Source organism: Balaenoptera borealis (genome assembly GCF_965194805.1).
Source record: "Balaenoptera borealis genome assembly, chromosome: 17".
NCBI classification, from domain to species: Eukaryota; Metazoa; Chordata; class Mammalia; order Artiodactyla; family Balaenopteridae; genus Balaenoptera; species Balaenoptera borealis.
In genome coordinates this window covers 83,204,416-83,231,271 of record NC_138876.1, presented here as the reverse complement: position 1 = coordinate 83,231,271, position 26,856 = coordinate 83,204,416, and the positions used below count along the sequence as shown (strand labels likewise).

Here is a 26,856-nt window from a genome sequence, read left to right as displayed (position 1 = left end):
CAGGAGCTTTTACACCCTTAAAAAATACTGAGGCTCCCCAAAGAACTTCTGTTTATGTGGGTCGTATTTACCAGTATTTATCATAAGTTGAAACTTAGATATTATTTAAATAGTTATTTTATTTAAAAACACTAAACCCATGACATGTTAACAAACGATATACTTTTAGGAAAAGTAACGATATATTCCAAATAAACAACCTCAGGCAAGTGGTACTGTTTCCCATTTTCACATTTGTGACAGACTTGTTGTTGGGCTGTAACTGGAAAAGGAGGAGTATTTTAATAGTCTTTCTAGATAACTGGGGTTTTTCTCTGTTACGGCTCCGAAACTGACGTGGAAGTTTCTTAAAGGTGAATCACGTGGTGGAATCTGAAACCGCACCAGTGAAGGTTATGTAGTCTCTACCACATTAAATCCACGGGCTTATCTCACTCTCTGTGGATTTTCACCCACACACGATTTGATCTGGGAACATAATGTACTGTTCATCTGAAAACACTGGTTCCCTGGGTCATGCAGATCTTCCACATGTTGATGCATTTCACCGTACATGTGAAAAACTCACGTTCGCTAAGTACTGAGAAGCTGCCCAGCTCATGATGGTTACAAGTTTTCCAAAATTTTAATTTTCACTTAAAAGCTAGAATTTAATCACTGGCAACAAATACTCTCAAAGTGCTCTTTGAAGTGACAGGCTCGCTCTCCGCCTTGGAGAAAACGCCTGCCAGCCGCTGAACGGCCAGGCTGTCTATCCCAGCAACAACGGCGTTCACAAGGGAAGGGCTGCTCGGTGCATCCCTGAAGACAGCCGCCAGCACCTCCTGCTCCAGCACACGGGGAGGCACACAGCGTGTGCTCAAGGGTCGAGGCTTAAGGAAGCGCTAGGCAACCAACGCACCACCCACCACTGCACAGTGCAAACGTCGACGCGTGAAAATATTGATAGTTCTGGCCTTGCACCCGGGGACCCCAGGGCCCACCTAGGGAAACGGGGTCCTGTGCCTGTAAAGAAATGTGCAAAACTAGAGGCACGCTCAAGTAACTTTACATTCCTTTACTTACACGTGATAAGATAATTTAAAACCTTTAGACACCATTTCTAGTTTCATCCAGGTCTCCCAATCAAAAGCTGTCAAAAATATCGAGATGGGAGGACTTTTCCCTAGAGCTTGCAATATCAGTTCTAGATACTAAAAGTTTTTCAAATTTCCTTTTTCACATCATACTTAAAAATATTTTCCCTACACTAACTCAATTTTCTCTATTTACATCATTTTTATCTGTTACATTATGTGCCACATCTAAAAAAACTGGTCTCAAGAAATTATCACTGGAAAAAAAAACATAAAAACTGCCATGAACTGAACTTGACAATATGTATTTCAGATTTAATCAGTAAATGAGTCAATCTAACATATCCACAATATCACTATTGCAATTGCTTATTCCAAACAAGAAAACAAGACAATAAACCCGTTAACATAGTTTACATTTTTACTGCTAAATATACATTGAAATTATTTCTGTATTGTACTCTAATTGATATGTAAGAATAACTAATATTTTAAATGAAGACTTTTACTTTTTACAAGCATTAGAATCTGATCTCTCTGTTATTTAAGGTAAAGAAAATACAAGGGATTTCTTACTGATGAAGTGTTCTTTGTCCTTTTCAGATGCTTTAACACATCTCTAGTAAATCCTTTCTGGGCGGCCCGAGAGAGTGCTGACACTTCCCAGTTACTCCTGGTCTCATCTATCAACAGTAAACAAAAGTCAATTTTAAACAGCACTCATTCATTTATTTAATTAATACAAGGGAAAACACACTACACTGCTATAGAGAGACATTAAAATCCTAATTTAAAGTGCGATTAAAAATGAAATTTCTAGAACAACAATATTAACAGTGGTTGTCTTAGTTTTAAATACCACTGCTGACTAAAAGAAACACGGTTCCTTGGAGAAGTGGCTGACTCCCAGGCTGGGGAGACTGTGCTGGTGAGAAGCGCCAGGAGGGGGCACTGCTCGGGGAGGGGCGCACTCCCACGAGTCCCACACAAGTCACATCTGGGACAGGCTGAGCGCAGACATCAGTGGGAGCAGGAAAGGGCTGGACCCACTGAGAATGTTAAGAATCCACAAGTCCCTCCTGACAGGCAGAAATAATGGGTGAAAAAAGTTATTTCTCACCATAGAGTGCCAACTAGATAAAAGGAACCATGGAGCTGGAACATCGCCATTGTGCCACTTTTACAGTAATTATCAACTCAGAAGAATCACCAGTGGACAGACACTAAAGCCATCGCGGTGAGGCATCCCTGAGGAATCCGGAGCACTTAACAGCTGTGAAGCAGCTGCCACTCGACAATCATAAACTTCTACAGAACTTGCAAGTTCAGCACAAAACTTCCCCTCCCGAACCACTTCATGGTAAGGCACCAATCTGACGCCACCACCCCTGAATGGTGTGGGTCCTAACGGACCCTGTCCTACGTGACAGCCACGCTACGACCCAGAGGAGGAGGCTGGGCTGCAGACGTGGCCCACATTCACCCTCCCCCCCAGCCGGGCTCCAGTCGGCCCTGACAACGTCTTAGCTTAGAACCACAGGTTACACTCAGTTGTCTTGTCTTTTTCATCTCCTTTAAGTGAAACAGTTCTTCAGTGTCCTGGAGTTTCCTGACTTGGACATTTACAAAATTAGATGCCTCCATCTGGGTCTGTCCAATGTTTTCTCACGACTGCGTTCAGGTTCTAGAAACCATTGGCAGCGTCTTGCTAGTCCTTTATTAACAAAACCTTTGGCACCTGCTCACTTTCTCTCAGTGGAGTCACACTCACTTCTCCCAGTGCTGAGACAGCCTGGGAGGACCCTCACAGGGGCGATAACCCCAGCACGCCTCTCCCGGCCCCCTGAAGTGAGACCCGCTGACGGCAGAGCCTGACTCCCCTCTGCTGTTTCTCTGGTTCTCCTCCCATCTGTGAGTCTGCGGTGCAGGTTTGCTCACGCCCCATGAGTTAGGCCCCGGGTGGGAACAATCACTAAGAACTGGGGTTTTGGTCTTGGACCCTCTGCAGGTGGATATTAGAAATCTACCCTCTGGTGGCCCCAGATGAAAAGAGGATCTGGTTTTTATTTAGTCTTTATTAAAATGTTTTAGAGCTCAAATTAGTTAAGAATTTTGTACACTGGGAAACAACTCTCTGATATGTGGACTGGTCAAGTGTTTTATCTTTGTCTATGACTCAAACTGCAGAACTGAAGCCATAAACCCTCATCTGTCTGTGTGTCACCTGAGCCCTGAATTGAGAACAACCTGACTTCTCCTTATGAGTGTGCTGTTCTCCTGTATTTGGAAAGTATTAAGAAATTAGATTATTAAGTCTCTTAAAGGAGCTCTGCTTTTATTTATACAGATAAATAAGCTTGTATAAGATGAATATTCCTAAAATTATCTGAAAATAAAAAAATTGGACTTATAATGCTTTAAATGTGCCAAACTTTAAAAAAATGCTATATAGTCACTAACTCAAAAGCATTTCAGAAATCCATATTCACAAAATTAAGGCACATCTTTGGTAAATGAGACAAATTTCATGATTTTAGTTTAAATAAATGTGTTTTCCTATCAGAGTTAAGTACAATACAAGCATACATCTTATTCTACTTGGGTTTGTTTTTCCTATACTTATTTATATACTTATTATACTTATTCAGGCTTACAAACCCAATAAGCTAACATCACCTCTCATTACATTGTTATTATGGTACAAGACACACAAAATAACACCACCAACCATCTGCAGAACTTTTTCTTCATCACAAACAGCCCTACATAACTTTTAAGATCATGATAAATGCAGTTAAGTTTATGTTCAACTAAACTGAATCACTGGACAAACTTTTTACTTCCCCAGTAATTACGTTTTGTAGCATGTCAACTGGAATATAATTTCTATGATCTGCAGCCTTGAAACCTTGGACTGACTGAGTTAATTAGTAAATAATCACTGGATACCCACGTAATTTCTAAGTAAAACAGAATACCGAAACACTGATTGCTAAGCATCATTTTTTTTTCTTTCTTTCTTTTTTTTTGGCCATGCCACGCAGCTGGTGGGATCTTAGTTCCGCAACTGGGAATTGAACCCAGGCCCCCCTGCAGTGGAAGCGCCAAGTCCTAACCACTGGACTGCCCACTAAGCATCATTTCTAAGTCTGGGTGCTTTTGTTTCCTGCTTTCTAGGCCGTGAGGAGGTGAGGCACGCTGCGCGTGGTGCCACGTGGGGTGGATGAGGCTGCAGGCGGGTGTCCCGTGTGCTCACCAGCTCCGAGCCTGAGAAACTCCAAGACCTCAGCAGACACTTCTCAAAACCATCCGCTCCGCGTTTTCTCAGTCCACGAGAAGTCTGGCAGAGAGCTGTGAGTGGTAAGCGGACGTGGCCGCAGTGGGAGTAAGAGGGCGTGCTTCTGACTCTCACGGAGGGTGAGCTGCTGCTCACGAAGCAGCGAGTCTCGGCTTCTTGGCGTCCGGCCGTCTTCCCACAACTGGGACTTACTAAGAGCTCAGAGTTTTGTTTTTGTGGGTTACCACTAGCAACAGTCAGCATACTGGAAGCAGAACCTACTTTTGTAAAGACCTACTGATCTATTTGAAGACCGCACGTTAACACACACGACATCTTAGTACTCCTCTGAAAACAACTGGATCTCACGGACTCCCTGCGAGAGACCCGCTGTTTCAAGTTGTGTCAGTGGGTCCCAGAACATGACAAAACTTGGAACCTGAGTCTGAGAAGAGGCTATGAAACGAGTTACATTCTTAGCAAAGGTCACTCCGTCTTAAAGGACGTGCTTCTCTGCCTTACTGATCAATGCCTTTGTCTGTAACGGGCAAAGTTACTCTTTACTTTCTGTGGAATCCACAAGGGAGCAAGGCTTGAGTCTTATCAGAAGCACTCTGAGCAAAAGGTTCAGGCCTTGCACCTCTGTCAGGAGCGGCACAGAGCGGCACTGGGCTCTCCGCAAAGCACATAAGGAGGCGTGCTGTCCACTGGCCCCACTGCTGGCCAGCAGGCTGACGACTGTCTGCCAGGGTCTCCACTGTAAAGCTGCCATCTGCACCCTTGGTGAGTAACATGCGTTGTGGGGTGAGGTAGGCAGGATTTTAAGGTAGCCCCATGACCCTACCTGGTGTTACCCCCGTGACTGTGTTCCCTTACACAACAAAGGCAGGTCTAATCTAATCACACGAGCCTCTTGAAAGCAGAGTTTCCTCCAGCGGATGCAGAAGGAAGGGGGACAGACCCCGAGCCTAAGGATTCAAGGCGCACCGCTGGCTGTGAAGGTGGAGGGCCAAAGGCAAGGGGCGGGCCAAGCCGGGACCACCAGCCAGCAAGGAAACGGGGCCTCGGACACCGCCGACACCCTGCATGAGCCTGAGGGCCCTCCCCGGAGAGCCCGGAGAAGGGCCAGGCCGGCCCAGCTGGCCCCGAGCGGGGGAGCGGCTAAGCCCGCCTGGGCTGCTGACCCAGAGGGCGGGGCAGCGGCAGATGGCATTCCAGCCGCTGGCCCTGTGGTGACTTCTTACACAGCGCGACGAAGCACACGGTGAGGCTTCCCGTTTACTCGCTGACTTGTGACTGCACACACGCCAGAGTCCTGCACGATTCAGCGGATCATGATCTCCTTCTGGGACAATCTGCCTTGATGCTCAGATTATCCCAAGTTGGCCCGTGACATTTCCCATCATTCTTTGAACACTTCCTTGATTTCTGCATGTTTCAGAAAACACAATATTCTAGGTTCCTCTTGTACTTTGCCTGTCCAGGCTGGAAGCAGCCATTTCTCCAAAGCCACAACCTGGGGACTAGTTTGCTCGCTGCTACAAAGGTACCACCAGCCCCAGGCAGCCCCTTCCAACGGACAGAAGGACAACAGGTGTGCACGTTCCACGTTCCACTTCACCCACCCACACATGTGTGCGGGCGCCTGTGCACGTGTGCAGAAGCAGTGAGGCCCGGGACGGGAGGCAGGGCCCTTAGCTCACGCCCAGCCCGATCCCCGAGGCCCCTTAGCTCTTTCTCTCTCTCCCCTCATTGTCCTTGATCCAACTGTTAACGTGGCTGACGTCCCGTATGCCGCCCTCCTCGCCTGCCTGGATACCCTGCCCCACCAGGGGGGCCCCCGGTGCCCACCCTCCTCGGCACCGACCACTGGAGGAGGACCTCACGGGACTGACCTCACTGGGAAGACCACTCGCAGTCAGAGGACAGAGCGGCTCCCGCTAACCACAGGCCCATGGGCATGACCATGATGGCACCGCCTGCCATCGGTCCTGGGGGCCCCTCACGTGAGAGGACATCAGACAAGCCCAGCCGGAAGGACCTCCTCCCAAATCACGGCCCGCAACCTTCAACAACATCAACGTCGTGAGAACTGTCCCGCACAAAAGGACGCCCAGAGGCACGACAACTAAATGCAAGGCCCGGACTGAATTCTGGCCCCGGAGAAACGCCAGCTGAAAGCACAGCTACGAAGGAAGTTAATGGGGCAGCCGAGCAATGTGCACACGGGCTGCAGAGGAGGAGAGTGAGGGATTCATGTCACCCCTCCTGACCTTGACCACGACGATGCCGTCTGTGGTCACGCACAGGAAGCACACGTCGCAATATTCAGGCACACGCGTCTGTGATGCCTGCAACTTACTCACACAAGGTTCGGGAGAAAACATCACGTACAAACACACACACATATTACCGCACAACACAGAGAAAGCACATACAGTGACAAAGCAAGCGGGACACAACTTAACTGCTAAACCTGCATAAAGAGCAGATAGGAGTTCTTTTCACTATTAATGCAACTGTTCTGGAAGTTTAATATCATATCAAATAAAACATTACTAAAAATAGTCTTTCAGGTTATGGATTTTCTGTTGTTAGTTTACTTACCCTCTGCTTTTCCCTATCTTTTCCCTATCTTCTCATTACCTGGAGAACGACTATTTATCAATAACTAAATTCTCTGCTTTAAGGATCACAGTAATGTCCCACATTAACTGAAAAGAAATACAAATCTTTTCAATGAGCTAACTGACAGAACTAAATTCATAAAAGCAAATGAAAGGACCACAAAGATACCTGCTAACAGATATATTCATTTCCTTTAACCATGTCCACGTGTTTTCAGTGAACTACTCAAATAGCAGCACTCCTTATAAGAAGTGAATTTGAAAAGCCTAAATAAAATACAAACATCAACTAGCTTTTTTTTTTTCCTCTAAATACTTATCCCAAAACTGTGACTCTTTCTTTATGAACTCTGAATATGCATCGAGGTGTCATAAAAACCAGACACAGTAAATGAAATTTGTCACACACTTTTCATTTACGGTTTCTAAACCAACAGTATTTAAGCTGAACAATAAAATAATGATTTACGTAGATGGAATTTTACGAATTAACACTTGATTTTCTACTTTGCTGGCAGGGGCATTTCAATTCTTACCAATATTTCAGGGTTCTTCTCCAACATGAACCCTTCTTTTTGCTCATCTGATCACAATGTCCATTTCCATTCTGGTTCAAGGAAATCTGCCCCCCCTCAATTCTACATACTACTTTTCTTGGCTAGTACAACTTTGGCCTGGGGACTTCCCTGGTGACGCAGTGGTTAAGAATCCGCCTGCCAACGAAGGGGACGCGGGTTCGAGCCCTGGTCTGGGAAGATCCCACATGCCACGGAGCAACTAAGCCCGTGCACCACAACTACTGAGCCTGCGCTCTAGAGCCCGCGAGCCTCAACTACTGAAGCCCGCGCGCCTAGAGCCCGTGCTCCGCAACAAGAGAAGCCACTACAATGAGAAGCCCATGCACCGCAACTATGAGTAGCCCCCACTCTCTGCAAGTAGAGAAAGCCCACACACAGCAATGAAGACCCAATGCAGCCAAAAATAAATTAATTTTTAAAAAACCTCCAATCCATTAAAAAAAAAAAGAAAAAATTTTGCCTGGCCAGATGAATTTTTTCTTTGAATCTTTTCCCAAACCTATTTCTTGTATGACAATTCTTCTGAACTAACATTAGTACTAAATCAGTTATATCTGAAAAACCAATAAAAAATCAGGTGAGATTAGGTCAAAATATAAAATTACTATTGGATTTCCTTATAGTTTTAATTCCTGTTTGATTTGTCAAACAAAAGTTTCTTTGCAAGGCAGTATGTTAGAATCTATAAGGACTTCAAGATATTTAAGACTGACTTCTTGCCCTTGAAGATTTTATAAATCTTGGTAGGATATAAGTGACTAAAATAAAAAGTAGGTTTAATACCTCAGTTATAATTTTTATGTCCCAATTATATTGAAATGAACTGGGGAGATCACAAAAATATCAATCAAACATATTTTGAATATGTTGGGTTCAAATTTCAGAAGTTGCAAAAATGCAAATATGTAGTCTTGTTATAGTTATTACATCGCCATTTTAAGATACACGTCCAAATTCTTCTAAACCTTACCTGATAAGGCTGAAGTTTTCAGATATCCATCAAGGCTGGGTAAAATGTCCTTATAATAGGGCTGAATTACATGTCTGCCGATGTAAACTGACCATTCTTCTAGGGCATTCAGGCCGACTTCCGCCAATGGGGTATAGCTCAGGCCCAGTTTAAAAGCCATCTGTATGTGAGTACAAACAAGGCAATGAAACACAAGGAATATGAGATTCAAAGAGGGTTTCTAACGGCAAGCCTTTCCTCTGCCGGAACCAGACAGGCTGGAGGGAAGGGCACCCTGAGGCCCTCTCAGGAAGGCCTGCCCGGGGGTGTCACTGCACACCTGCAGCCCAGGGAGGGCTGAACCCTCCCCCCATTCCCAGGGGCCCTCAGAGAGGCCCAGCCAGGGTCCCTCCCCACAGCCGCTCAGCGGCAGCAGCCGGACATGAAGCGGGTGTCTGACGGGTGAGCGCCTGCTGGGACTGCCATGCTTCCCAGGAAACGGGACACCGCACTAGAGATGCGCCTGCTCAGGACGGCGCACCCACCTGCAAGGCAGGCACGTAGGCTCTGACGTCAAGTTCGACGATGTCATGTGGCAGGGACAGGACAAAGGTCACACAGGAGGCCAGGAGTTCATCTTTGTACTGCTTCATTTTAACTGACACCTTAGCAAGAAAGACGACAAGAACATCAGCGCTGCGCACCTGAAGAGAGCCTCCGATTTCACAATCCACTACGAGATGCCCTGCTCGCACACAGGGAAAATGATCGCGCGGCCTTTATCTGACACGGCCGCGTTCATTTCAAAATTAAGCACTGATCTCCAGGAAGAGTTCATTTGTTGAGTACTCAATTCCCATTATGTGGAAGAGCTAAAGCATCTATTAACTTTGAGTTGTCATCACTCAATTTTAAGAAACCTCAGGGGACTCTGGAAGCGCAAAGATTTCCTCTGTTAGTGATTTTAACCCCTTAATCCCCACATGGATTAAGCAGCCCATTTTTAAGTAATTAGATCATTTATGATCATTAGGATTTTTTTCAACATACATTCATTTTTTTTAACATCTTTATTGCAGTATAATTGCTTTACAATGGTGTCTAAGTTTCTGCTGTATAACAAAGTGAATCAGCCATACATATACAAATATCCCCATATCCCCTCCCTCTTGCATCTCCCTCCCACCCTCCCTGTCCCACCCCTCTAGGTGGTCACAAAGCACCGAGCTGATCTCCCTGTGCTATGTGGCTGTTTCCCACTAGCTAGCTATTTTACATTTGGTAGTGTATATACGTCCATGCCACTCTCTCACTTCATCCCAGCTTACCCTTCCTCCTCCCCATGTCCTCAAGTCCATTCTCTATGTCTTACATTCATTTTTAAATAACCCATGACAACACTGGATAAATCATTTGAAAATTACCTCTTTACCAAATTTTGCAAACAAAGCAAAGCAAAAAGACTTTTCTGGGTCCTCAGGAGACTGTTTCTGACTCTTTGGGCCAACACCCTGTCAAATAAAACAGGGAATTAGTTCCGTGAATGATAACCAGGTAATCCTGTGTCCTAATCCGGCAGTTCCCAGCCTTCCTTCCGAGGGGAACCCATTTTCATGTTGCTCAGGCCTCATGCAGAGGGGAAGTGAAATCAGCCCTGAAGACATTTCAGGCGGAGGCCAGTGAGAAACCGAGTGGGAGGTGGGAAGTGGCTTGCCGGTCAAAACCCAGGGCCTAAGTCCACTCCCCGTCCCAGTGTTCTGAAGCACACGCCTGTGGGCTGAGACACTGCTCACGCCCAGAGCCCCCAGACGCAAACCCAGTTACTTTCCAACCTCACGGGCCACCAGATCCCCTGGGTGGCCTGGGCACAGGCTGCTGAGCCGCGGCCCAGAGCTTCTGACGAGGTGAGCCTGGAGAGGGCGAGAGTGATGGTAGTGATGCCGTCCCAGCACCCCATCAGAACCCTGCGGAGCTAACGTCATCAGCCAGGTGTTGTAAATAAGAACAGAAAATGCTACTGGTTAAACTTTAAAGAGTGTCATCCAACTGCCACTCACATTATCAGTCTTTCAAAGTACTGATAATAAAATTAGTAGACTTTAAAACTGCAATATGCTATCATGTCGTATTTTAGAAGGTACTTATACACACTCATGCAACCTAAGAAACACAGGGGGCTTCCCTGGTGGCGCAGTGGTTGAGAATCTGCCTGCCAATGCAGGGGACACGGGTTCGAGCCCTGGTCTGGGAAGATGCCACATGCCACGGAGCAACTAGGCCTGTGAGTCACAACTACTGAGCCTGCGCGTCGGGAGCCTGTGCCCCGCAACAAGAGAGGCCGCGACAGTGAAAGGCCCGGGCACCGCGATGAAGAGTGGCCCCCGCTTGCCGCAACTAGAGAAAGCCCTTGCACAGAAACGAAGACCCAACACAGCTAAAAATAAATAAATTAATTAATTTAAAAAAAAAAAAAAAAAACAGGAATATTCAGTGTCCTTCAAAAAACACTTACCTCAAAATATTTTATTTTCTTGGCATTTCTCACAGCAATAGATAGCAATTTGTAGAAACCACTAATGAATGGCAACCGTGTAGACTGCATAATTAATTCATATGCAAAGGAGCATACCCATGGCTCAAAAAATTCTACATGTTTCTCAGGAAGAATCTCCCTGTAAAAACAAATTTAAAGCTTAATGTAGAAATTCTCATCATATACTATTTTTATTCAGTTTTGAAATTATAAGGGACATAATCAAAACAAAATCATAATCTACGATTCCATTATATATCATTTTCAGGTGTATCTATATTCCTTGTTTTCCCTACCTGAGGATCTTTTAAATGTATTTTTTTAAAAAAAGATAAATCTCAGCTGCTACATTTAAATATATTTTAAGTTTCATACAAGCAATTTTACATTTTAAGTCCTACTATTTCATTTCTTATATCTACGTAAGTGATTTTCCTATATTACAGCCAATAATTGATAATTTCCACTCTTAAACAAACAGCATTTTTTAAATACCTGCAAAATTCCACCAGGTTGATGAAAGCTGAAAAATCTTTAGGTTTAGCAGGACGCAAGTTAGCAGCTGGGTCTGAAGTCGGGATCACCCAAACACCAGCAGCTTCATTTTCATCCTTAAAAATTAATGGTACCAAAAAAACACTGTAACATTCAACCGTTCAACAAATGACTCAGCAAGTGACTCCACAGCCAAAGCCTGAGTCTTTGAGGAAGGAATGCAGAAGTGAGGAGGTACAGACGGGCCTCGGAAGCTCACAGTAGGATCAGAATGACGGGACCCACAGAGCATGTGGCACGGGAGGCCACAGGGGACGCCGTCGGGGGAATGAAGGTGCGCACACACACAGACACACAGGGTAGGGGGGACTAAACCTTCTCACAGGAGCAGTGTGCCGGCCAGAGGCAGACCTATCTGGGAAATGCTAATCTCAGAGGCGACAGCTGACCCGGCGGACAGTGCAAGGGGAGCGGAAGACAGAGACTAGGACATGTGCTCCAAGAGCAGGTGTGCGGCCGACAGTCTCAGGGAGTCCCTCTGGGCATGTGTGTTTATGAAATTATTTTAGACGTGAATAAGTAAAAAGCCTTAAAGAGCAACAGACCACTCCCCAGTGTCCCCTTCAACCTGTGTAAAAGCATCACGAGTGCAGCCAGGCTGACGAGCCCCAGCGCCCGCCTCTGCCCCTGCAGGACCCCCTGACTGAGCGGCCTCGGGCTCGGCCGTGGAAGCCAACGGGCAAAGTCGACTGAAGGACCCACGGGCTCAGCAGTGAGCTGTGTTCCACAGAGTCCACGCCCACTGATGTAGCCTCATCACCTGAGTGTCTTGTGATGAGGACTCCTCAGAGCGGACAGCAGCTCCAAGCCGGCAGCTTCACGCTGGGTCCCATCCTTGAGCCGGCCAGGAAAGCAGTGCAAGAACACAGGGGCAGGGGGTCTTCCCTGCCCGCCCTGGCCTACCTTCTACTGACTCCAGAGCACAGAGCTTGGAGTCTCCTCGGCTATCAACCAGAGGAACGCCAGGTTTCCCGATCCTACTGCAAAAGGCCGCCTCTACACTAAGTAAGACTTGACTCTGCTACTGCTGAGGAATGAGTAACAATCCTCGTAACAACTTTTTCCAAAGAGTTGCTTTAACTTATTAAACATATAAACTACTATCTAGTAGTTCAGAACAATCTAGTACAGAATATTTTCTACACATTAGGCAATGCAAATAAAAAAGTATCAATGACACGTATTAATGCTGATAAACCAATTTCCTGCAATCTCTACAAGTGTGTGATTTGCTCATGCTGCAGCACGTAGAGAGAGTTAGTACAAAAAGGAAACAAAATTATTACTGACAAGATCTAACCTCTTGTTCCCCAACACTCTGCTTTTCCAGTGTAAGATCCAATTTCTCGATAATCTTCAAAACTGATTTTACAAATTCATCATACAGCAAACGATTCAGACTTGGAAGGGAGGAATTCACAGAGAGAAATGCTTCATCTGCTAAAAGAGAATCCTTAAAATAAAGAAAATAATAAATTTCAACATACTGTGCAAAAAAGTATCAGTACCAGTATTAAATAAGCATTATGATACATAAAGATGGATATGTATATTTAGGTATTAAGGAAACTCCTGTGTAAACTATAGCAGATTTACCTCAAAGTTTTCAAGCTGGAAAATGTAGATACCTTCCTAAATTATTAGGACAATACCATTTCGGTCAGATACGACTTACGCAGTCATGTAACAAACACAAACAGTAGTAAATGAGAAGATTTAGGCCAATCCTTGTCAAAGTATTTACCACATTAATGTGTGAGTGTGTGTGTGTGTGTGTGTGTGTGTGTGTGTGTGTGTGTGTGTACACATCTGTATACTATACATGTTGTGTCACTGGGCAAATGCACATGCATGTACATATGCACATATATACGTGTGCACATATAAATACAAATGTACTCACACATATATGCATGCATACATATGTACAAATATATATCTATTCTCAGAACGGATTTAAAGTATTATAATCTATTATTTCTTTAAAAGTGAAATATTCTACCATTCCAAAAATATGGACCAATTACTCTGCCTTTACTCAAATAGTCTATGAAACTTAACCTCAAAATGTATCTAACATCACATATAAGAAAGCATATTTTAGGTAAAATTATTAACATTGCTATACTATTTTACCTCAATAAGAAAAACTCCTAAGATTTTTCACAGGATAGGAACCATCTATTGACAAACACTGCTTTTCCCAGGCTATGAATGCTTTGTCAAAGACTATGTTAAACGGTGGCCAGAACCTGGCTTAGCGCAGACACCGCTGAAGCACCTGCCAGAAACGCAGGAGGCGTGATTCTAACCGTGACAAACAGCCGTGCACCCATCTCCTTCGCACCTACTACAGCAACCGGATGTACCTTCAGCTTTAGCAAATAAAAAGAGCACAGCTCTCCCGTGGTGATAACACTGCCTGCCACGTTCTTTTTATCCACCAGCCTGGGTCTGTTTGAAAGAACAACTTTGCACCAATTACGCTATGTATGCTGCTTCTTAAGCTAAAATGAGGACTCAGCTACAGTAATTCATTAATTTTAAATGAGTTCTATGATTTTGTTCCTTTTATTTGATTTTTTTCAAGTCTCACTTTAACTATGCTAACTTACACTGTTTTAATTTTTCATTACCTGAAGTACTTAAAAAAAAAACAAAAAAAAAACCCTATTGAAAGTTAGTAAAATATACTTCTGAAATAATTCTTAGGTGTAAAACTATGGAGACTAATAACGAGGAACTAAGGTACTTCTGTGGCTTTAAAATGGTCGTTTTTACCATCATCTGGTCACAGCTCAGGAGATTCCTAAAAAGATCCAAATAGTCTTTGCAGGTGGACACTCGCCATTTGCCGGTTCTAACTTCCCCTGACACACGGCGGTCCTCGGACTCAGGCTCAGCACCCTGGTGGGAAGACAAACATCCAACGCTGAGGACGCACCAGAGAGCAAGCAGCACTGCTGCGCTTTCACTGTCTGATGTGTCAGAATCCTCTAAGCCAGAAGAGCCGCCGGCTGGAGACTCTAATTTGTTTGAGGAAGACAGTATATTATGAAAGCATAATAAAGAAGCTGGAAGAATGTCACAATTTTCTAACTAGGACTGAAACAGTGATGCACTAACAAGTGTTTCAAAACAATATCCAAGGTATGTGTTATGAATAATTTACCTCAACTTCTTATACAGATCTCTCATCTCATCCTATTTCCTGTTAAAGTCACTAAGACATGCCTCCCATAATATACCTAAGTATTTTGTCCTACAGCTTCAAGAGAAAAAGATCCCTCTTTGTAAAAATGTATGTACAGTAGTAAGGTTATGTTTAAGGATGTCTCATAACCATCACCAGAAAAAGTACTTAGGTATTACAGCCTATACTTTTCAAAATGTAGCTAATGGCTAATAACAAAAAAGCCACTTTTGTATATTTACAGACTAAAAACTCTAGCAACATCTTTAGCTTTCAAGATGACAAAAGACTAACTTTCAAATCATACATTCAGAATTTACCTTTTGAAGGATCACTGGTTTAGAACATATTCTGATTAAACCTTGATGCACTATAAAAAGAAAATGAAAACAAAAAAGAAAAATACACTGAAAAATATAACCACTCAATAAAAATGACAGCCATTATCTTTTTGAATATAACTTACCTCTCAATTTTTTCTCTAAGTTTAGTAATATCTTTAGTTTTAATTTTTTTCTTTTTTTTTTCTTTTGTTTTAAATTTTAGACTATTAAGATTCAAAAGCAAAAGAAAGAGGAAAAAAAACTCAAAAAATGGATAGAAAAAGGCTATTTTGGTCCACCAAAATACTAGGAGTTCTCCAAGAGGCATCAAAATATACAAAAGAATTTGGCAACCAGATGTTCTTTATATCAAACAACATGTTAAGTATTAACCATACATCGTCCTCAAAACAAGTGAATTCCAAACTCACCCATAGTACTAATGCAATTCCAGAGAACTGGTCCTTTTTCTGCCAAGGCCAGGAAAACTTTCACTATGGCTTTGCAACACACCAACTGCATTTTTGGACTGTACTGGGGGAAACTGTCTATCTGCACGACCACGAGGTGCTCCAGAACTGGCATGTGCACCTCAGGAACCTGCCAGAAAGGAGAGCACACGAAGAGCTAGGGCAGGCAATGAATAACTACAGGGACCATACAGACAGTCACAGTAAACACAACACCATTAGACACGTATCAGATGAATGAAAAACCAGGATTATTACCTAATCTAATTTATTGCTGTGATTGTCTAAAAAAAAATCAGAGTAACTGTCTAAATGATACTTAAGGTGCAATTCTACCCCAAGCACCAATCTTAATCTTTTAGAAAGATAAAAAGTAACAAATAATTTTTCCTACTTTGGGAACAAAAAGTCAAGTTTCATGACAAAAACTGTACCGATACAAAATACTAGCTAAAAATGTCACCTTGGGGACTTCCCTGGTGGTCCAGTGGATAAGACTCCATGCTCCCAATGCAGGGGGCCCAGGTTCAATCCCTGGTCAGGGAACTAGACCCCACAGGCATGCCACAACTAGGGAGCCCGCCTGCTACAACTAAGGAGCCCACGTGCCGCAACTAAGACCTGGTGCAACCCAATAAATAAATATAAATAAATAGAGATATTAGGAAAAAAAAGGTCGCCTTGACCACAATGTGCCCGTACTGAATGCATATGAACTCCTGCTACGCCATCAAATTATCTGAAGAACTGAGGTAAAATAGTCAAAACTGTGCTCCGTTTAACCAACTATCTCACTCACCGTATCAAGGTGAAGCAAGACACTGGCAACAGACTGGAGGAAACTGGGCATCTGGTAGACGTGGTCCTCGGCCGTGTCCGTCTCGGTGAGGAACAGCTGCCGGCAGCGCTGAACAAGCTCCACGAACATGAAGCCAACGTCTTCTGGGTTTATAACCTTGCAAGGCTTTAGGAAAGGAAAACAAGCCTCTGTCAACCTTACCAACCTCAAAATAATGGTGTTTAAGGTGTCGTGTTAAGCCATGTTGTTATAAACTGAATGTTAACAAGCTTTATAATGGAGAAGAAATACAGATATAAAATACAGTGTATGTTCTAAAGATGCTTTCTGAAAAATCTGTAAGTACATTCTGAACAGTTATTAATACACAACACACCTACTGAACCCTGTGTTCTAGGCACTGGGAAGATGGTAGTTATCAAAGACAACTGGGTGCAGGCCCTGCCCAGAGGCCAGTCGCCCAGAGGAAGGGACAGACCCAAACCCCGGAGGCACAGCACACAGCCCCCAGAGGCACCTTCCTCACTCAGGCACCCGGCTGTGCCGTCCTCCACCCGGCCGCGTGCTCCTGAGGCCCCTTAGACTCTGGCTCGAGTTCCTCCTCCAGGAGACTCTGGCCCCTGTATCTTTGCTGCGTCCTCTGCCTTCCTCCCTGTCGGCCACGCTCTGGCTACACTAGGTCATCACAACGAACAAGTCCAAGCTGGCCAGACCTCAGGGTCTGAAGCTGTGAAGCCCAGGCTCTCGGTCACCTCTGAGCCTTCTCACACACTGTTTCTTCTGCCCTAAGTACACTGAAAGGAGCCGCAGAGACAAGTGGAGATAAAGGTTTATTTTTAAGGGGAAAGGATCATCTGGAAACAAATGAGGAAGCATGAGGGAAGGAGTGAGGAGTGGTGTGGAGGGCTAGAAACAGACGCACAGACCCTACAACAGGGAAGCAGCCCTGGAAAGTAGATCTGCACAGAGGCAGGGAGTGACGTCCTCTGTCGAGCGGAAGCGCGGAGCTCCACTAGGAGGGGAGCACCCACGGCGATGCTCAATGTCCCTAAACAGCCCTCACTCAGGCACAGGGGCTCTTGCTAGCGTGCCAAGCGTCACCACCAAACTGCACCTCATCAACAATGGGCAGCGCGGCAGTGGGAAAAACGTGGTGTTTCTCATCTTCAGGTCGGAGTTATGTCTTGGTTCTGTCAACTGTACACTGTGTGCCCTTTCACGAGTTACCTAATTTCTCTGGGCCTCAGTTTCCTCACCTGTAAAGTGGAATCATATTCCTAAAAGCTTGTGGGAGAGTTATGAGTATTTGAGATAATACACATACAGAATCCTAGTACACAGCAGGCACTGAGAAAAACAAGTTAACGACAAAGCAAGTAAGAACAATATTTTCACAAGTGTGAGATGCTATTCAAAACACAATAAAGTACATTCCTTTAAACACTCAAGTAAAACTAAAAGGACACGAGCACATTAACGGGCATACCCCTGCAAACAGTCCGTATCCACGAACGGCGATGCACAAGTCCTTGCTGTTTGCATCCACGTTTCTGATGATCCCATAGAACTGCTCCATGAAGTATCGCAGCTTACTCCTGTGCGTCTCTGTGTTGTTCGCTACCATAAAAGAAAGCTGCAATTGCATAATGTTTACTTTAGAGACATTTCTAGGAAAACAAAGGCATCTATCCAAATGGGAAAAGGCTAGAACTGCTGAGTAAGACATTATCAATGTGTTGTCACAGTTCCACAGTTGCTTTTACTCATAAAGAACCATTTCTTCCATCTGCTTGCTTAGTCTCCAACAGGTTCAGAAAAGGCACTTTCTCAAGTAAGCCTTTATTATACGTGATGCTTTTTTCCTAGAGAAAGGGACTGAAAGAGACCAGGTAGATGCAGGAAGACGTTTGCACAAAACACAGGCTCCGGACGAAAGCTCCCTGATGAAGCAGAAGGTGCCTTTAGACTCCTCTGTGCCTCATGGTGACACAGAGCTGGGCAGCCCAGCGGCCGGTGAGTTCAGTCACCAACAGACTGGGACCCACAGGAGGGAACACGGGGACGGCTCAAAACTAAAAATCAGAAAGAAAGACAAGTGTCTTATATAGTTTTCTGAGTACAGGTCTTTTACCTCCTTAGGTAGCTTTATTCCTCCTTAGGTAGGTATTTTATTCTTTTTGTTGCAATGCTCAATGGTATTGTTTCCTTAATTTCTCTTTCTGATCTTTTGTTGTTAGTGTATAGGAATGCAAGAGATTTCTGTGCATTAATTTTATACCCTGCAACTTTACTAAATTCACTGATTAGCTCTCGTAGTTTTCTGGTGGCATATTTAGGATTACCTATGTATAGTAGTATCATGTCATCTGCAAACAGTGACAGTTTTACTTCACTTTTCCAATTTGTATACCTTTTATTTATTTTTCTTCTCTGACTGCCGTGGCTAGGACTTCCAAAACTATGTTGAATAACAGTGGCGAGAGTGGACATCCTTGTCTTGTTCCTGATCTTATAGGAAATGCTTTCAGTTTTTCACCACTGAGAATCATGTTTGCTGTGGGTCTGTCAAATATGGCCTCTATTACGTTGAAGTAGGTTCCCTCTACACCCACTTTCTGGAGAGTTTTTATCATAAATAGGTGTTGAATTCTGTCAAAAGCTTTTTCTGCATCTACTGAGATGATCATATAGTTTTTATTCTTCAATTTGTTAATATGGTGTATCACATTGATTGATTTGCATATACTGAAGAATCCTTGCATCCCTGGGATAAATCCCACTTGATCGTGGTGTATGACACAAACAGATGGAGAGATATACCATGTTCTTGGATTGGAAGAATCAATATTGTGAAAACGACTATACTACCCAAAGCATTCTACAGATTCAATGCAACCCCTATCAAATTACCAGTGGCATTTTTTACAAAATTAGAACAAAAAATCTTAAAATTTGTATGGAGACACAAAAGACCCCGAATAGCCAAAGCAGTCTTGAGGGGAAAAAACGGAGCTGGAGGAATCAGACTCCCGGACTTCAGACTATACTACAAAGCTACAGTAATCAAGACAATATAGTACTGGCACAAAAACAGAAATATAGATCAATGGAACAGGATAGAAAGCCCAGAGATAAACCCACGCACCTATGGTCAACCAATCTATGACAAAAGAGGCAAGAATATACAATGGAGAAAAGACAGGCCTCTTCAATAACTGGTGCTGGGAAAACTGGACAGCCACATGTATAAGAATGAAATTAGAACACTCCCTAACACCACACACAAAAATAAACTCGAAATGGATTAAAGATCTAAATATAAGACCAGACACTATAAAACTCTTAGAGGAAAACATAGGCAGAACCCTCTGTGACATAAATCACAGCAAGATCTTTTTTGACCCACCTCCTAGAGTAATGGAAATAAAAACAAAAATAAACAAATGGGACCTAATGAAACTTAAAAGCTTTTGCACAGCAAAGGAAACTATAAACAAGACAAAAAGACAACCCTCAGAATGGGAGAAAATATTTGCAAACAAATCAACGGACAAAGCATTAATCTCCAAAATATATACACAGCTCATGCAGCTCAATATTAAAAAAACAAACAACCCAATCCAAAATTGGGCAGAAGACCAAACAGACATTTCTCCAAAGAAGAGATATACAGATTGCAAACAAACACATGAAAGAATGCTCAACATCATTAATCATTAGAGAAATGCAAATCAAAACTACAGTGAGGTATCATCTCACACCGGTCAGAATGGCCATCACCAAAAAAACTACAAACAACAAATGCTGGAGAGGGTGTGGAGAAAAGGGAACCCTCTTGCACTGTTGGTGGGAATGTAAACTGATACAGCCACTATGGAGAACAGTACGGAGGTTCCTTAAAAAACTAAAAATAGAATTACCATATGACCCAACAATCCCACTACTGGGCATGTACCCAGAGAAAACTATTATTCAAAAAGAGTCATGCACCAAAATGTTCACTGCAGCACTATTTACAATAGCCAGGTCATGGAAGCAACCTAAATGCCCATCGACAGACGAATGGATAAAGAAGATGTGGTACGAATAAACAATGGAATATTACTCAGCCATAAAAAGGAACGAAATTGGGTCATTTGTAGCGTTGTGGATGGACCAAGAGACTGTCATACAGAGTGAAATCAGTCAGAAAGAGAAAAACAAATATCATATATTAACACATATATATGCAACCTAGAAAAATGGTACAGATGAACTGGTTTGCAAGGCAGAAATAGAGACACAGACACAGAGAACAAACGTACGGACACCAAGGGGGGAAAGAGGGGTGGGGGGTGGTGGTGGCGGTGTGATGAACTGGGAGATTGGGATTGACGTGTGCACACCAATATGTATAAAACAGATAACTAATAAGAACCTGCTGTCTAAAAAATAAAATAAAATGCAAAAAAAATAAAAAAGCTCAGACACTCAAGATGAATCTAATTCATTTCTCTCTCTCTCTCCAGTGTAATATAAGTCACTTTGTTCTCCACAATTTCTCACTCTTAAAATGCCTTAAAAAAAAAAAAAAATGCTCATTCAATAAGCAAAACAATAATGGAAAAGAAGAGTGAAGTTGGAAGACATCAACTACCTAATTTCAAGACTTAATATAAAGCTGGAGTCATCAACACAGTGAGGTACTGACTTAAGGATAGACAGAAAGACAAATGGAACAACAGTCCACAAATAAACCTCCACACACGTGGTCAACTGCTTTGTAACCACGGTGCCCAGGTAAGTCGATGGGGAAAGAAGTCTTCAACAAATGGTGCTCGAATCAAAAAAAGGGGGAAAAATCAACTTCAAACCTTACTGTACATCATACACAAAAACTAACTCAAAACGCATTATGAACCTAAACGTAAATATTAAAACCATGAACTACAAATCTCCTTGTGGAAAACTAGGAGAAAATCTCTGCAACCACAGGATAGGTAAAGTTTTCTTAGGGCATAGAAAAGAGGACCAACTGGAAAACTGGTAAATTGGACTTAAACTTTAAAAGTCCTGCTCTTCGAAAGATACAGCTAAGAAAAAGAAAAGGGAAGCCACAGAGAAAAACTATTTGCACTATTTTTAGAAAAGGGTTTGTCTCCTAATTGTATAAAGAACATTTACAGCTCGTTAATAAAATGACATACAACCTGATTTCAAAGCAAGTGAAAGATCTGAAGGAATACTTCACAAAACAAGACATAAGAATGGCAAACCACTACAGGAAAAAAAGATCAATAGTCACCACGGAAATTCAAATTAAAATCACAGTAGGGTAACACTGTACACCCATCAGAGGGGCTGAAATTAAAAAGACTGGCAATTCTAGGTGTTGGCAAGAACGTGGGGTGGCTGGAACTTACCGGTGGGGATGGAAAACGGTGCAAACAGTTTGAAAAAGAGTTTAGCAGTCGCTCATAAATTGCAACCTATCCGTACCATGCGCCCCAGCAATGCCACTTCTAGGTGTCTGCTCCAGAGCCATGAGAACAGTCGGCAAGGGTGCTGCTCAGCAATGTCCTCAGCTGGTCCCGTTACAAGAACCCCCGCAGCCCAACCCCTGGTAGCCATGCGTCTGCTGCTGCATCTGGGACTCTATTCCTGTTTTGTGGATGGGTTCATTTGTACCCTCTTTTTAGATTCCACGTGTAAGTGCTATCTTATGAAAAAATAAAATAAAGCAGTATGGGCTTCCCTGGTGGTACAGTGGTTGAGAATCCGCCTGCCAATGCAGGGGACACGGGTTCGAGCCCTGGCCCGGGAAGATCCCATGTGCTGTGGAGCAAATATGCCCATGCACCACAACTACTGAGCCTGCGCTCTAGAGCCCGCAAACCACAACTACTGAGCCCACATGCCACAACTACTGAAACCTGTGTGCCTAGAGCCTGTGCTCCGTAACAAGAGAAGCCACCGCAATGAGAAGCCCGTGCACTGTAATGAAGAGTAGCCCCCGGTCGCCACAACTAAAGAAAGCCCATGCACAGCAACAAGACCCAACACAGCCAAAAATAAATAAATAAATAATTTTTTTTAAATAAATAAATAAATAAATAAAGCACTAAAACAGCCCAAGCTGGAAACGTCCCAAGAGTCCCTACAGGAGCTGTGGGATACGCCTGCAGCAGGACAGCAGCTGTGCCCCAGGTGCGCGAGGGCTCCCAACGCCGCTCTTCAGAATTTCCGTCAGCGCCGCCCCAGCCAGTCTCATTCCCGCCACCAGCCCACCCCTCGGGTGTTTCCAGCTGCCAGTGGGCGCTCAGAACCACAGCACCTGCTCCTTGGCCGACGGAGACACCCAGCCACCTGCAGGCTCCCCCTGCACCCACACCCCAGCTGGACGGAAAGACCCCAGGGCAGGTGAGCTCATCTCAGTCACGAAGCCACGGAGACACAAGCATCTTGTCTTAACGTGGCAGCTGACCCTGACCCCACCCTCACTGGGCCACCGGCTCCAGGGAGCCCAGGCCCCCCAGCCGTCCCTCCCTGCCGCCACTTCTTCTATCCAGCCTTGGCTCAGAGGCCCTGATCCAATCTGGCATCTTCTGAGCTTTCTTCCAGACCTGCTGCCACCCATGCGGCTGATGGATAAGCATGCTTTTTCTTTAAGTACCACAGAAGCTAATGGATCAACTTGTATTTACTTTTCAAACGTTCATGCACAAGATTGGAATTTAATTTTTTGCATAGAAAGAATTTTAAACAGTACCTGCTTCAGGAAAGATTCCAGAGCTGAATATGCAGCTTTTTTCAATTCTACATTTGTGTGGCTACACCATTTCGACAGTATTTCAAATAAAGAAACGTAGTTGTCCAGGAGGCAGGTGCTAAACTGAGATGCATGCAGGGTAAATATGGACAAGCCAGCTGCAAATGCAAAATACATCACATTTAAAATACGACAACAAAGGGTGGAACAAAGAGCTAAGAAAAAGCTTCAGCCACACGTCAAATTAAAACTGTGCTCACAAAGGAGGCTCCAGTATCCTTACTCTAGTGACCCAGTGGTCCCCTTAGACCTCTGATGCCTCAATCCTCCATCTGAATCGACAGGCCCGTGACTCCGAAAACAAAGGTCGGAAGTAGGATCAGGGTTTATTTAGATAAAGTCAGAATCAAACGATCTGGATTCCCTGAGAGTTGCTCTAAAGTGATTTTTTCTGCAATCATGTGATCTAAGTGTAACCATCTCAACCAGCGCCCAAGAGGCCCCGTCATAACCGTATGGGAGCATCACAGGTGTCATTGCACTGACTTTCACTCACAGTTTAAGCAAACGTTTACTCAATGCATTAACTTAATAATCTGAAACATTCCACCTCATTAAATATAGAATCTTACCCAAAGGCACCGCGTATCTCTTCAGATCAATCTATTAAAAAAAAAAAATTTACCATCAATTTTTGACAATCACAAGGCTCAGCTGAAAAAGAATTAGAGGAATATTAAATCTTACCTGAGGACAGATTGCCTTTAGTGCAAAATCAAAAATCTCCCTTGAAGTCTGGGGATCTGGGGAAAAACAGGAAGCAGCCGCTGTCACAGAGCACAACAGTATCACCTGACCAAGCTCACAAGACCTTCAAGCTAACAGCTCTGCTTCAGACAGCACGGCCTCCTCCTCCCTCACCTGTCTTCGTCCGACTGACCCTCGAACACTCTGTCCCGCTGGTGCTGACAGCGACCGGCGCTGCCTGTGCCGAGCTGGGCTCTGCTCTGGTCTCCTGGCGTCAGCCTCCTCCAGGGGAGCCCCCCTCAGGCACCCTGCAGGCCTCTCCGCCCCGGCTCGCGAGCCGACCCTGCCCGCGTGCACAGCTGTACGTACCGTGTCTCGGGAGGCGGCCACGGCCGTGCCCTGAGGTCCCCCTCCTCCCGCAGGACCCAGTCCTACGTGGCGCACGCACGCTGAGTGCGGGTGCTGCACGGCGGCCACAGCTAGACACGCCCAGGACGAGGAGCCAGGCTCCGGCCTGCAGCCCAGTAAGCAGCGGACGGACCGCAGCTGCCCACTGCCGCCAGGAGCCAGGGTTCTCGGCGCCGCACTAGAGCCCACCTCAGCCAAAGCAGGCAGGCAGACCTCGTACACATCAAGGCCCAGACCTGTCCCTTACAGAAAAATCACAGCGCAGAAGCCCCTCTCACACTGACCCCGCGTTCTGTGCGACCTCACCCCTCGCCAGCACTCTGCAGCAGGCAACCCAGCTCTCGTGGACCCGACCACAGCCGGCAGCCTGGACGCCCGGGAACCCACTGCCCCCGCTGCCTGGAACGTCCTCCCCAGCCCCTCCCCAGCAGGCCCCTCGCCACCCTGCAGGCCTTCGCCTCTCGTCACCTCCCCAGAAGGAACCGTGGCCTGTGCACCTCCTCCATCTCTCCATGCTCAAGATTCCTCCTCACAGCAGCCGGTGTGCGTGCACAGATGAACCCTGAAATCTGCGGAGCCTGTGCTCCTCGTCCGTTTCCTCACCACACTGAGCTCGCGATGGCAGGAACCCGGGGATTCCCATCTCTGAGCCCAGCACCCAATCCATCACTCTTCAGACAGAAGACACCCAGGAAAGACATGCTCTATGAACAAACGTATTAGTACCGAGTATTACCGCCTGAAGTCACACAATCACAGCGTGACTGTAAACTGTGAATTTTAGCCTCAGACCAAGGCTTACATCCCAGTCCTGCCACATTCTGGTTACATTAGTTTCCTCTCGCTGCTGTAACCAATTATCACAAACTCAGTGGCTTTAAACAACACAAACTTATTACCACACACAGTGAGGTGAGAAATCTGAAAGGTGAGAAATCTGAAACAAAGATCACAGCTACAAGTAGAAAACTCTGAGAACGCCCTGAGGACCAGCAGGACAGACCTTGCACAGCTGAAAGTAGAAAGGAGCAGCCACGCAGAGGGACCGGAGCAGTGTGGCCTGCTCCCCCAGCACTGCGACCGCAGGGTCCGGACCCCACATCGGGCTCCCCAGCTGGAGACCCTGCACCCGCAAGACGAGCCCCCAGAACATCCGGGAGAGCCAAGGGACTGCAGGGAACGAGAGCCGCTCCCCCCAAGGCCCAGCACAGGGGCTGCAGCTTGAAAAGCGCCTGGGTCTCCTCTCCCATGAAGGAGTGGCATGGACTAACTCCAAATCGTGTGCCAGAGGGGCAGGGCTCTGCTGGCACGTTCTCAGGGTCCCCAGGGGCTGGCGGGCACCAGATGCTGGCTGTGGGAGCCCTGCCCTCCACCAAGCTGGCCGGGTACCGCCAGTCCCTTTCTGACTCCCCATCTTACCCGTCAGCCCCGCTCACCCCACCCGGTTTCAGCTGCAGACCCACCACGGCCCGCGCTCCTCCAAAGCAGCCCCCACCCCACCAGTTCTGGTGCATGCCCTCGGCCGGGACCAGGGCCCCTCCAAATCCACCCCTGCCAGACCAGACACCTCTGGCCAGCACCAGCATCCCCCAACGTGGCTCCTGCCCCAAGGGCTGGCCGCACACTCCGGAGCACCAGCAACAGCTGTATCCGGGCCTCAGAGCCCAGCGCACACGGTAGCGCACGGGAGGCCAGCCTGGCCCGGCCACACAGAGGACGCTCCTGGGGCACCCGGCTCCAGTGCAGTCTGGCGGCACTGCACTACCGGGCCCCACAGGGCACCCTCTACACCAAGCCCAGGAAGAGCAGCTGACCTACCAAATGCACAGAAACAGACACACAGAATCAGACAAGATGAGGAGCCAAAGGAACATGTTCCCTCCTACACTGCTGATGGGAAAGTAAACTGTTGCAGCCACTGAGGAAAACTGTGTGCAGGTTCCCCAAAAACTTAAAAATAAAACTACCACATGATCGAACTACAATCCTGCAGCCTGTGGAAGGAAAACCACATTCACAGACAGATAGACAAAATGAAAAGGCAGAGAACTTTGTACCAGATGAAGAAACAAGATAAAACCCCAGGAAAACCACTAAATGAAGTGGAGATAGGCAACCTTCCAGAATAAGAATTCAAAATAATGACAGTGAAGATGATCCAGGACCTCAGAAAAAGAATGGAGGCAAAGATGGAGAAGATGCAAGAAATGTTTAACAAAGACGTAGAGCAATTAAAGAACAGATACCTAGAAGAATTAAAGAACAAACAAACAGAGATGAACAATACAGTAAGTGAAATGAAAAATACACTAGAAAGAATCAATAGCAGAATAACCGAGGCAGAAGAACAGATAAGTGACCTGGAATACAGAATGGTGGAATTCACTGCCACAGAACAGAATAAAGACAAAAGAATGAAAAGAAATGAAGACAGCCTAAGAGACCTCTGGGACAACGTTAAGTGCACCAACATTCGCATTATAGGGGTCCCAGAAGGAGAAGAGAGAGAGAAAGGACCTGAGAAAATATCTGAAGAGATTATAGTCGAAAACGTCCCTAACATCGAAAAGGAA

At 45.2% G+C, this 26,856-nt stretch overlaps 1 protein-coding gene across 13 annotated transcripts in view; it reads right to left on the bottom strand.

Annotated features, from left to right (window-relative positions):
* Window positions 1-26,856, bottom strand: part of PRKDC (protein kinase, DNA-activated, catalytic subunit) — a 152,519-nt gene that overhangs the window by 113,230 nt on the left and 12,433 nt on the right. For all 13 annotated transcript variants that reach the window (XR_014236507.1, XM_082364132.1, XM_082364137.1 and 10 more), the window contains 15 exons: window positions 23,876-23,931; window positions 23,761-23,791; window positions 23,129-23,286; window positions 17,867-18,013; window positions 16,381-16,545; window positions 15,543-15,711; window positions 15,109-15,158; window positions 14,377-14,502; window positions 12,896-13,048; window positions 11,536-11,651; window positions 11,020-11,179; window positions 9,932-10,018; window positions 9,053-9,172; window positions 8,529-8,688; window positions 1,653-1,759 (listed from right to left, as the gene is read on the bottom strand). Coding sequence is in view for 12 of the 13 variants with exons in the window: in XM_082364132.1 (XP_082220258.1) it covers window positions 1,653-1,759; window positions 8,529-8,688; window positions 9,053-9,172; window positions 9,932-10,018; window positions 11,020-11,179; window positions 11,536-11,651; window positions 12,896-13,048; window positions 14,377-14,502; window positions 15,109-15,158; window positions 15,543-15,711; window positions 16,381-16,545; window positions 17,867-18,013; window positions 23,129-23,286; window positions 23,761-23,791; window positions 23,876-23,931 (1,805 nt within the window). In the remaining variant the exon portion in view is untranslated. The remainder of the gene's footprint in view (window positions 1-1,652; window positions 1,760-8,528; window positions 8,689-9,052; window positions 9,173-9,931; window positions 10,019-11,019; window positions 11,180-11,535; window positions 11,652-12,895; window positions 13,049-14,376; window positions 14,503-15,108; window positions 15,159-15,542; window positions 15,712-16,380; window positions 16,546-17,866; window positions 18,014-23,128; window positions 23,287-23,760; window positions 23,792-23,875; window positions 23,932-26,856) is intronic.